Here is a 12,505-nt window from a genome sequence, read left to right on the forward strand (position 1 = left end):
AGGAAGAGTGACCTACGACCTCCTATGACCTCGTGGCGACCATGCTGCGAGTATGAGTCAAGGGAAAACTCGGCAGAGATCGCCAATTAGGTCATGAAAGTGGGACAGGGGCTTTACTCAGCTCAAAGTAGGGCCTTCTAGTTGCTGTGGCGCAGTATGCAGGCCTTTATGCATCAGAAAGTAATGGAGCACGCTTCATATTAATACCATGTTTATATCCTGAAAGATTTGCTTTCCATTAGTTCCCGTTAGAGTGGCATTGTGTATGGTAATTCACACCAACATTTATCCAGGGAAGCTGATTCCCTCCATTCTGACCTCCTCTACTTCTTAAAGTACAGCTTGGTAAGATAGGGCCAAACTGCCCTTCAATAACTTCCTAAACTGAGAAGGGCACACAATAAAGTATTTGTGATTTAGACAGATGAAGCAACCATTGCTGGAATTATCAATTAAAGGTGCCACAAACATTTATCACACTTGTTTGTTCCTGTACATCAGTATATTCAGGTTATAAAGCAATAAACATGTTTGTTACAGTTTGAGAATTATCCTTTCATCATAAAAATGAGCTTTGTGGCCTGATAAAGCTGCACTTTGAAAGAACCCTCCAATCTGACTCAAAATTAAAAGGGTTGTGCCTTCATATAATTTATCATCGTGAGATGTTGTTAAGCTGGAAAGGGTGCAGAAAAGATTTACGAGGATTTATGTTGAATAGGCTGGGACTCTATTCCTTGGAGCACAGGAGGATGACGGGTGATCTTAATCACAAATATCCCTCTAGCTTTTACTACCGACTCACTTTGGGGAACAAAAAAAAATCATCAGCCTTAGAACAGGTACATGGATAGGGAAGGTTTAGAGGAATATAGGTCAAATGCAGGCAAGTGGGTCAAGTGTTAATGGGGTACATTGGTACTCCAATACTAGAGGACATAGCTTTAGAGTGAGAGGGGGAAAGTTTAAAGGAGATTTATGAGGCAAGCTTTATATTTTTACGTAGAGAGTGGTAGGTGCCTGGAATAACTATAAGGGGAGATGGTGGAAGCAGATATGAAAGCAACAGGCAGCGAACAGAGGGATATAGAACAATGCATACGCATATGGGATTAGTTTAATTTGGCATAATTGCCAGCACAGATATGATGGGCTGAAGGGCCCATTCCTTTGTTCTACTGATCTATATTTTATGTTTAAACAGTAAAAGAAGCAGTGACAGATTTTTTAAATATTTCATTTAGATGTAAATAATTACATGGTCCAATTTGAAGAAAAGGAAAAGAGAGAACGGTACAGTGGCACAGCTGGTAGAGCTGCTGCCTCACCGTGCCAGAGACTTGGGTTCGATCATGACCTTGGGTGCTCTCTGTGTGGAGTTTGCACGTTCTCCTTGTGACCACTTGGGTTTCTTCCGGGTGCTGTGGTTTCTGTAAATTGCTCCTAGTGTGTAAGAAATGGATGAGAAAATGGAATCACATAGAACTGGTGTGAACGGATGATCGATGGTCAGTGTGGACTCGGTGGGCCGAAGGGCTTGGTTCCAATATTAAAACAAAAACTAAAGATCTTCCAGTGTCCTCTCCAGAATTCATCCATTAGCTAGCGTTTCTAGAAATAGATTACCTGGCTCTGGGACTTTGCTATGTTACCTTATATTACCGCAGCAAACATACTTAACAGGCTATACAATACTTAGCAAGCCAAGCTGCATGTGTGGGAAGTGAACATTTCAGTCCAAAGACTCATTCTATCAAAGGGTTTTTAACCTGAAATATTAACTAAGTTTCTCTCCCCACAGATATGGCCTGACCTCCCAAGCATTTCTAACATCTTTTGTTTTTATTTTAATTTCAGATTTTTAGATTTCTATTTAATAAGCTTTGAACTACTTTAGGAAGTGCTTGTATACTGAAGAGTGTTGTACAAATTCAAGTCTGTTCAAGATTTATTTCCTCCAAAATGAGTAATAACCATACTATTTTCCAATAACAACAAATCTGAGAAATTCTCATTCCGCATACCAATGCTGACATTGCCCATCAGAACATTTATTGCCCAGCATAAGTTTGACATGGTGGTGACAATTATAATGGAAGGATGAATGTGTAGCCTGTGCATATGACTACCATGTGAAGAACATAACACAAGATTAATATTAAGCCATTCAGGAACGTTTCTGCCATATACCTTCAGTCTCCATGTGTATCATTAGGTTGCCTCAATAGAGTTCCTTTTTTAAAAAGTTTAGTTTAGTTTGGTTTAATTCAGTTTAGTGATACAGCTTAAAAACAGGCCCTTTTACCACCGAGTCCATGCCTACCAATCATCAACCATTCACGTTACTTCCATGTTATCCCATTTACGCATCCACTGGGGACAATTTTGCAGAGGTGATTTAACCTGCAAACCTGCATGTCTTTGGGATGTGGGAGGAAATCAGAGTACCCGGCAGAAACCCATGCAGTCACAGTGAAAACATGTAAACTCCACACAGACAGCACCCAAGTTCAGGATTTAACCTCGGTCTCTGGGTTTAGGGATGTTATTTTTCAGAATTACTCTGGAAGACAGGCAATCACAAGTATGAGATCGCTCAGTGATTTACCTGTGCATGCAATGTTACTAAATGAAGGTTACGCCTATCTGGTTTCAAGCCAAAATACCTATCTCTGCCAGGCTTTGTCCAGCCCCCATCTCTTTCCCAGTTATGTCCCCCACCTTTACTACAATCTGTCTGAAGAACGGCGGCACGGTGGCACAGTGGCAGAGTTTCTGCCTTACAGTGCTTGCAGCGCCGGAGACCGGGGTTCGATCCCAACTACAAGCGCTGTCTGTACGGAGTTTGCATGTTCTCCTCGTGTCCGCGTGTGTTTTATCCGAGATTTTCGGTTTCCTCCCACACTCCAAAGATGTACAGGTATGTAGGTTAATTGGCTTGGTGTAATATGTGTAAATTGTCCCTAGTGTGTGTAGGATAGTGTTAATGTGTGGGGAATGCTGGTCGGTGCGGACTCGGTGGGCCGAAGGGCCTGTTTCCGCACTGTATCTCTGACTAAACTAAAAGGGTCCCGACCCAAACGTTGCCAATCCATTCCCTCCACAGACGCTGCCTGACCTGCTGACTTACTTCAGTACTTTATGTCTTACTCTAGATTCCAGCATTTGCAGTTCTTTGCTTCTCCATATTAATATTTTTAATCCATTGGCCTTTATTTAAATTATTTCTCGTCATGTGAAAGGCAACTAGGGCGACAGTAAACAGACAGTTTAAAGTCTTCTGCTTTATTTCTTGTGGAAATTGGTTCAATGGTTCAATAGTTCTTTATTATCACATGTACAGAAGTACACTGAAATTATTTTTTAGCAGACAGTTCAGTTAAATATTGTCATACCTAAGCACAATCCCTAATTGTACAAAGAACATAGAAGTATTCCACTAAGACTGCATGTAAGAGTCACCAGGTTTTAGCACCAATTTTTAAAGTCCGGTATGGTCAAAAGATAATAATTGAAAGGACACTTTAACAGATAAATAATTGCTATCATCTTCCCCGTCTACAGGTTTAGCAGGCAGTGCGTGATCGACAAGGACAAAAGAAACCAATGTCGATACTGCAGACTCAAAAAGTGCTTCAGGGCTGGGATGAGAAAGGAAGGTAAGGACAATTATGGTGTTCTCCAGCGGCATCTGTATTAAATTGATGTTTTCTCCCTGATACATGAGCAGCAGACATGAAGCAGCTAGATTATTACAAGCACTGCCACTCGTAAGTGATTAATGTCACCAGAGCAGATTTCCTTCCAATGTTGGCTTGAGAGAGGAGGATCTGTTATTTCTGCTTTCTGGCATGTAAATTCACACCTGGTCCATTCTTGCATATCTCAATAAATATGTTATAGGAGCAGAATTAGGCACTTGGCCCATCGAGTCTACTCCGCCATTCAATCATGGCTAATCTATTTTCCCTCTCAAACCCATTCTCCTGCCTTTCCCCCAAAAACTTTGAAATAAATATTTGTCTTTATCATAAATTGATTACATTTCTCTGGCTGTTTCCAAATCGGACCATTGTTGCTTGACTAGTGTTTCCTTGCACATCTCTAGTCAAAATTTGGAGTTAAAAACTGTTCAATGTGCTGTACCCACCTATTAATTTGCTTGTGCAAATAAACGTTGTGCTGGACAAATTATTTGGTGAATGCATTGTGCTAAGATAGATGGCAGCATGTTGCTGGGATTCACACCATAGATAAAATAAGTAAGTTGTGTGAATATGGATGAATTCAATTGGATGAATTCAAACCATTCTTCAGTCAAATCCATCATGTTTCAGTGTCTACACATATCGAATGAAACAGCATGGAAACAGGCACTTTGGCCCACCGAGTTCACACCGACTATCGATCACCTGTTCACACTGCTTCTGTTAGACCAACTGTCTCATCCTCTCCCTGCACACCAGAGGCAATTTGCAGAGGACCAATTAACCTACAAACCTGTAAGTCTTTGGGATGTGGGTGGAAACCCATGCGATCATTTGGAGCGGGAGGAGCTGTAGTGGTGAGCTGCTGCGACCCGACCCCGGGGATTCGGAGGCTCCGACCGCAGGTCTGGTGGACGGTGACACCGGGAGCCCGCGGGTCCCTGCTGGGAGACCGCTTTTCGGGGCTTCCGCAACGGCGACTTCTCACGCCCGAGTTGCGGGGTTGAAAATTACCTGGAGCGGGGCCTTACATCATCGCCCGGCGCGGCTTTAACGGCCGTGGGACTTGCTAGCGCTGGCCGGGGGCTCCAACACCAACCCGGAGCGCGTCCTTGCATCACCCAGCGCGGCTTTAATGGCCACGGGACACTTACCATCGCCCGCCAGGGGCTTTGACTCTGACATCGGGAGGAGAATGAGGAGTGCAGGAGAGAGATAAGACTTTGCCTTCCATCACAGTGAGGAGGAGATTCACTGTGATGGATGTTTGTGTAAATTGTGTTGTGTCTTGGTTCTTTTTCTTGTGTGTATGACTGCAGAAACCAAATTTCGTTTGAACCTCAATAAGGTTCAAATGACAACAAATAAATTGTATTGTATTTGTAAAGGAGTGATAGCTGACACACTGTAACCTTTACTAGTAGTTTAATATAGCACATGGCACACACATCCCAGCACTGACTGCATCCAGCCTTCAGGCGTACTGGGACCTAGTGGGAGGAACAAAGGGAGGATACTACAGTTATACTAATATGATGGGGCGTGGTTAGTGGTGATGAGGTAGCTACATTATAGGTTGCATGCATAAACCATCTACATCCTTCCCCTTACAATTTAAACAAGTTACAGCAATGGCAGGTTGGTTATACAGTACCTGCAGAGCTAAGCAAACTCTCCGTATCGAGCCGGAGGTTTTACAATCCGACCCGAGCGAGTGCGCACAGCACCCTCACCCTCCCCACCCGAAAGAATAGGAGGAGGGACAGGAACAGAAACAGGAGGGGGAGAGAAGGTGGGTGGAGACCCAACCTTGGAAGGGGAACGGAGAGGCACAGGTGAGCCAGGTGAAACAGAAGGGGTAGAATGAGCAGTCGGAGAGAGAGAAGACCTGACAGGGGACGACAGGGCCTGGGGAGCGAATCCAGGAAGATCAGGGGGAGGTGCCCGAGGCAAACGGACCGACCGGGGCATGCAGGGAGCAGAGGGTAAGTCAGTAGAGGAAGGCTCGACACGCGACGGAGGGGTATACGGAATCGCAGGAGGTGGTGTGGGCTCGTTGACCACCAACAGGTGCTGGCGGCTGCGTCGGTATACAGTCCCCTCAAAATCCACCAGGTAGGACCGTGGCGCGCTGTCGAACCCGACAACGGTGGCAAGTCGGGAATAGCCGGTGGGCGTCTGCAAACGGACGACCTGTCCAGGCATCAGTGGCGAAAGGGGGCGGCAGGATTTGTCGTGCGAGCGGCGCTGGATTTCGTGCTTTTGGGCAATTCGTTGCTGGACATCAGCAGGCTGCAGGACTTTGGGCATCAGGGACTGCTGGGCGATCGGCATCGGAGGGCGAATAACTCGGGACATGAGTCGTTGGGCAGGGGATCGCATAGTATTGTCTCTGGAAATGTTCCGAAGGTTCAGGAGACCCTGATAGAAATCCCCGTTGGAGAGACGGGATTGTTCAAGCAAGTACTTAGCGCTGCGGACCGCCCGTTCAGCTAGTCCATTGCTCTGCTGGTGAAATGATTGAAGTTCCACTTCGCAGCAAAAGCCTGAAATTCGGCGCTGGTGAACTGGCGGCCGTTGTCTGTCTGCAGCCGAACAGGGGAGCCAAACGTGGCAAAGTGACGGCGTAGCTTACTGATCACCATCTCGGAGGTGATGGCAGGGAGGAGGTCCACCTCGAACCAATTTGAGTAAGAGTCTACCAGCACAAGGTACTGCTTCCCACGCCAGTCGAAGATATCGGCAGCCAGTGAAGACCAGGGCATGTCAGGGGCAGGCTGTTGTAAAAGCGGCTGTCTCTGCTGATGCGGGGCAAGAGAGTTGCAGTCCGGACAGGAATCCACCCTGGCCTTGATGTACTTTGCCATGCCCGGCCAGTAATATTGTTCCTGGGCATGCGAGATAGTGGCATCTGCCCCGGGATGCCCCATGTGGGCAGCGTTGAAGTACAAACCATGCAGCGAGGCAGGGTCGACCACTTTATGTCCCTTGATAATAATGCTGTCCCGGGGGACCAACTCATCGCGGACCAAAAAATAGGAGTGGACGCTAGCAGGCAATGAAGTCCGTTTGGTAGGCCACCCTCGCTTAATGACAGCAGCAAGCTGTTGCAGGTCGGGGTCGTTAGCAGTATGCTCAACCAGGCACTGTAGTTGCTTGGAAGGGACGAAGTTAACGTTCAGTACCTGTAAGTCTGCCTGCTCGAAGGGGTGCTGGTCGCAGGAGGTCCGGGGGGCCCGGGACAGCGCATCAGCCACATGCATCTCGGTGCCCCTCTTGTACACGATTTTAAAGTCAAACCGCTGTAGCTGCAGCATCATCCGCTGTAGCCTGGCTGGAGCGCAGTGTATAGGCTTGTTAAGTATCGTCACCAGTGGCTGGTGATCCGTTTCAACGGTGAACCTGGTTCCAAATAGGAAGTCCTTAAACTTCGAACACGCAAACACCACCGCCAGCAGCTCCTTCTCTATCTGCGCATAGCGCTGCTCTGTGTCCGTCATGGTCCTGGAGGCATAAGAGATAGGCAGCAGCGAGTTACCATCATGGGGCTGCAGGCAAGCAGCACCCAGTCCAAAACGAGAAGCGTCGCAAGTGACCACGACCGGACGCAGTAGATCAAAGAACTTCAGAGTAGGTGTGCTGATCAGCTTCGTCTTTAGCAGGTCAAACGCCTGCTGGTGGTGTGGAAACCATGACCAAGCAATGTCCTTTTTAGTGAGTTGTCTCAGGGGTGCGCTCAACTCGCTGAGGTCAGGGATAAACTTGCCCAGGTAGTTGACCATACCCAGGAAGCGCTGTAGACTGATAACATCTGTCGGGGCAGGCAGTTCTGAGATGGCGCTGGTCTTCTGCGGGTCAGGCTTTAACCCGTGGGCCGTGAAAATGTGGCCAACGTATGTGACCTCAGGCACCCGGAATTTGCATTTTGACTGGTTCAGCTTTAGATTGATCTGCCGTGCACGGTCCAGAATCCGTCGGAGGTGGCGGTCATGTTCGGCCACATCCCTGCCATAGACCAGAATGTCGTCTACAATAATCGCACAGGGCAGACCTGCAAACAATTATTCCATAGAACGCTGGAATACCTCGCTGGCGGAGTTGATGCCGAACGGCATCTGCAAAAACTTAAACCTGCCGAAGGGCGTACCGAACGTGGTTAGGTCCGTGGAACGTTTGTCCAGGGGTATTTGCCAAAACGAACTTCTGGCATCAAGGACGGAGAACACTGTGGCTTGTCCGACCTGGGCGGCAACATCCTCAACAGTCCTCATAGGGTAGTGGGGCCGTTTAATCGCCAGATTCAAGTCCTTAGGGTTGATGCATACCCGTATTTCATTTTTTCCTTTCTTCATTGTGGCGACCATGGTGGAGACCCATTCGGTTGGATCGCTGACAGCTTCCAGCACTCCCATGTTGACCATGTCTTTCAGCATGCTCTCCACCTTGCCCTTCATGGCGAACGACACTCTATGGGGTGGACGGATCACAGGCACCACGGATGGGTCAGTTGCGATTTTATACACCAGCGGCAGCTTCCCCAGCTTGTCGTCAAACAGGTTCGGGTACTCGGATAGTGGGTCCATCACTGCTTGCACCTCGTGGACTGTACGGTCAAAGGACACCAGACCAGGCCTGGTTGCTCAGTAAAGTTACACAGTCGCAATCCAGAATAAAGAACGACAGGTCACGGGAAGATTTCTGTAGCACGCAATGGAAAGTCGCCCTCCCCACAGGTGTTAGCTCCTCTCCCCCATAGGCACGCAAAACAGAGCGATCTGCAGTCAACAGCTCATTATTCCTTATCTTGTTGAACAGTGATGTTGACATTACGTTCACTTTTGCTCCCGTATCCAGCTTTGCGGAGAAGGACTTGTTGTTCACAGTAATGAGCACAGATGGATCGGGGAGGCGAGATCGGCTGTGGAGGAGAGTGTAAACACTTGCATCTCCCATGGAACAGCTGAGCTCAGAGCTGGGGGCAGTGTCGACAGAGGACTGAGAATCCATCTCGCTATCAACTTGCTGAAGGTTGTTTAGGAGTTGTCTAGGAGCTGAGGGCACTTTCCCACGGGACCGGCAGGCAGCTGCAAAATGGTTCATTTTCCTGCAGAAATTGCAAGTCTTTCCGAGGGCTGGGCACTGTGATTCCGTAGGATGCACATAATTACAGTTTGGACACTTCTGAGATCGCGGGACCCGAGATGTACGAACGGGCCGCGGTGGAGGGCGAAAGTTGTCCTGCATGCGTCGTTGTCCAGCAAAACCAGTCAGATTTATTGCTCGGCTGTCAGATCCCCTCTGCCCATGCGGAGGGGTAACCACTTCGGTGATGCGGCACGCATGCATTGCTTGAGTCAGGGTTAGGTCAGGCCGTTGCAGCAGGTCGGCACGTAGTTTCTGGTCAAGCATGCCAGTGACGAGAATGTCCCTGGTGAGCTGGTCGCGCATGGTTTCAAAACGGCACCGCTGAGCAAGGTAGCGCAGGTCAGCGATGAAGCACTCGACAGGTTCGTCCGGCTGTTGCTTGCGTGAGAAAAACCTGGCCCGCTCCAGTATACGGTTGGAGGGCAGGTCGCATATCTCCGCGAACTTGCGCAAAAGACATACCGGGTCATCGGCAGATTCAGCTGGCTCGACCGGCAGTCCGTTGTCATCCAGGACCGCTGGTTCGTAGACGAACGCCTGAGCTCTCTTCATTGCGTCGGGACCGGCCAGGTTGAGCAGGAGTGAGGCTTTGACCGCGGCTGGGTCGTTCCGGTGCGCAATATTGACGAAGTGAGTGTAGTCCAACACAAAAGTCGACCATCGCTCCGCAATGTCAGCGTCAAAGACAAGGGGAGATGGCTTGCGGCATGAGGATGCCATATCAAGGGAAGCCCAACACAGGGCACTCAGGGGACAAATAAAAGAAAACCGGTAAAATGGGAGACGCGAGTTTAACTTTCTGACACCATGGAAAGGAGTGATAGCTGACACACTGTAACCTTTACTAGGAGTTTAATATAGCACATGGCACACACGTCCCAGCACTGACTGCATCCAGCCTTCAGGCGTACTGGGACCTAGTGGGAGGAACAAAGGGAGGATACTACAGTTATACCAATATGATGGGGCGTGGTTAGTGGTGATGAGGTAGCTACATTATAGGTTGCATGCATAAACCATCTACAGTATTGTATTGGAGACTGCACAAATTCCATACAGACAACATCTGAGATCATGATCGACGCTCGGTCTCTGTTGCAGTGAGGCAGCAGATCTACCAGACACTGTGCCACCCAAATGCATCTGCAGTCTAATTACATTGTAATAATTTGTATTGTAGTGTAGCTGCACTGATCATAATGACTTGAAGCAGACAAATTTGCTGGGTTAGGTTGAAAAAAACAAGGTCATTTATGCAATTGATTTTTAAAAAAGCAGCATGGTAGCATGAGTCAAATGGTCCTCCCTTTGAGTTATGGGTTCATGCAGTATGGAAATAGTCTCTTCATCCCAACGCATCCATGTCAACCAAGGTGCTTCATCTGTCATTTGCCTGTGTTTGGCGCATAAACCTCTAAACCGTTCCTTTCCATGTCCCTATACAAATGTCTTTTAAATGTTGTTATTGCATTTGCCTCAATTATTTCCTCTGGTAGCTTATTTATTGCATATGCTGATCACACTCTGTGTGAAAAAGTTAGCCTTCAGATTCCTATTAGACCTTTGTCCTTTAGTATTCTTGATTCTCCTACCCTATGGAAAAAAGACTGTGCATTTACCCTGCCTATGTTCTTCGTGATTTTATACACCTCTATAAGGTCACCTCATTTCTTGTGCTCCAAGGAATAATGTGCTAACCTGCCCAACCTACTGCTCAGCTTCTTGATTCCTGCCAACATCCTTGTAAATCTTCTCTGCATTCTTTCCAGCTTAATGAAATTTTCGTATAGCAGGTTAACAAAGCAGAACACAATACTCCAAGTTCAACCTCATCATCGTCTTGCACAACTGTAACATCACATTCCAGCTTCTATACTCAATTCCCTGATTGATGAAGGCAGCATACTATATGCCTTCTTCGCCAGTCTACCTACTTGCATTGCCACTTTCACAGAGTTATGGTCTTGAAACCAATATCCCTCTGTACATCAATGCTGTTATGGATTATACCATTAATTATATATTTCCCCCCACATAATTCAACCTCCCAAAGTGTAACACCTTGCATTCGCGTAGATTAAACTCCATCGATCAATTCTCCACTCATTTCTGTAGCTGATCTATACCCTGCTGTATGCCTTGACTTCTCGACCAGTCTGTGACCCCCAACAATGTTGGTGTCTTCTGCAAACTTACTAACCATGCCATCTACACATTACGACCAAGTCATTTATTTATATCACTAACAGCAGAGGTCCCAGCAGAAATCCCTGCGGAACTCCATGGTCGCAGACCTCCAACCTGAATGTTATCCTTCCATCTGGTGCTTGAATGATGTAAAGTCATAACATCGGTTAAAGATGGTGAATCTGTGGAATTCTTTGCCACAGAAGGCTGTGGAGGCAAAGTCAGTGGATATATTTAAGGCAGAGATAGATAGATTCTTGATTAGTATGGGTGTCAGAGGTTATGGGGAGAAGGCAGGAGAATGGGGTTAGGAGGGAGAGATAGATCAGCCATGAATGAATGGTGGAGTAGACTTGATGGGCCGAATGGCCTAATTCTACTCCTATCACTTTATCTTATGAAAATCAGTTTTCCCATCCACTTCACTGGGCTGGTCAGACAAGCCAATCATACATTTAATTTTCTCAGTGTGGCATGAAAAATTGAATAACAGCTTTCGTAACAGCTTGCATGTTCCATCTGTGCAGTGGAACTTATCTTGTGCTAAATTGATGGGTTTTGTATCATCTATCATCAACTAGTTATATTACACTGAACCTGTTATGTATAATGAAAGTTTGCCAGCTGTGTCTTTCCCTCACCCAGCTTCTCCTTTCATTTGTCATCTTCTTTGATGTCTCATCCTATTTTTTTCCTGCCCCTTAATTTCTCTAAAGGGCTGTAAAACAGGCAATTGGCTCCTCATTACTATTTACAGCAGAATGAACATCTGTTGTGGACAGTCTAGTCTGACCCATTTTCAGGTCAGCTGTTTCTCAGGCAGCTGGTATTGAGGCCAGGACAGACCTTTTGACCAGGACACGTGGCAAATGCCTGTTATATTCACAGCCTCTAAATCTGGTGCCTTTCAACCCAAGTCCATCATGCACGATGTCTTTCTTTCTTCCTTACACAAATACATGTCATGAAGTCTAACGCACTTTAGGCCACTCACAGGGAATTGATCTCTGTACATGCTTACAATGAGAAAAGGTAGCAGTTTATTGTCTTCAGTGTGGTGAAATATTAAACATACATTCTGCAAGCACAAGTCATCTCATTCTATTGATTCTCTTAGGAATATGAGTTATAATAATACTGTGTCGGAAGCCTTCCCTCCTTGCAACATTTATCATTATCTTGTGATCTTTGATTACAACAATGAAATTAACTTCAATTAAAGCTATAAAAAAAGGAGAAATACATTAAACCTGCATAATATTTAATATGTTTTAAATTTATTTATGATGCAAATTCTCTTTGCTCTATTCCTTTGACTCAAGATTTTAGTGCTGCATTTACCTCAATGGCCATCAGAAAGTTTCCACCTATTAGTAAACTAATAGGAGCAGGTGTAGACCATGTAGCTCTGCACAAATATATCAAGAAATGTATCCTCAGGGGCAGAGGGTGGTAATAGATGGATC

At 46.5% G+C, this 12,505-nt stretch overlaps 1 protein-coding gene across 3 annotated transcripts in view; it reads left to right on the forward strand.

Annotated features, from left to right (window-relative positions):
* The window catches only part of LOC116982537 (hepatocyte nuclear factor 4-beta-like), a 67,871-nt gene that overhangs the window by 30,929 nt on the left and 24,437 nt on the right, over positions 1-12,505 (forward strand). For all 3 annotated transcript variants that reach the window (XM_033035797.1, XM_033035796.1, XM_033035798.1), the window contains one exon: positions 3,565-3,659. In XM_033035797.1, the coding sequence (XP_032891688.1) occupies positions 3,565-3,659 (95 nt within the window). The remainder of the gene's footprint in view (positions 1-3,564; positions 3,660-12,505) is intronic.

This window comes from Amblyraja radiata, chromosome 17 (assembly GCF_010909765.2).
Source record: "Amblyraja radiata isolate CabotCenter1 chromosome 17, sAmbRad1.1.pri, whole genome shotgun sequence".
NCBI lineage: Eukaryota > Metazoa > Chordata > Chondrichthyes > Rajiformes > Rajidae > Amblyraja > Amblyraja radiata.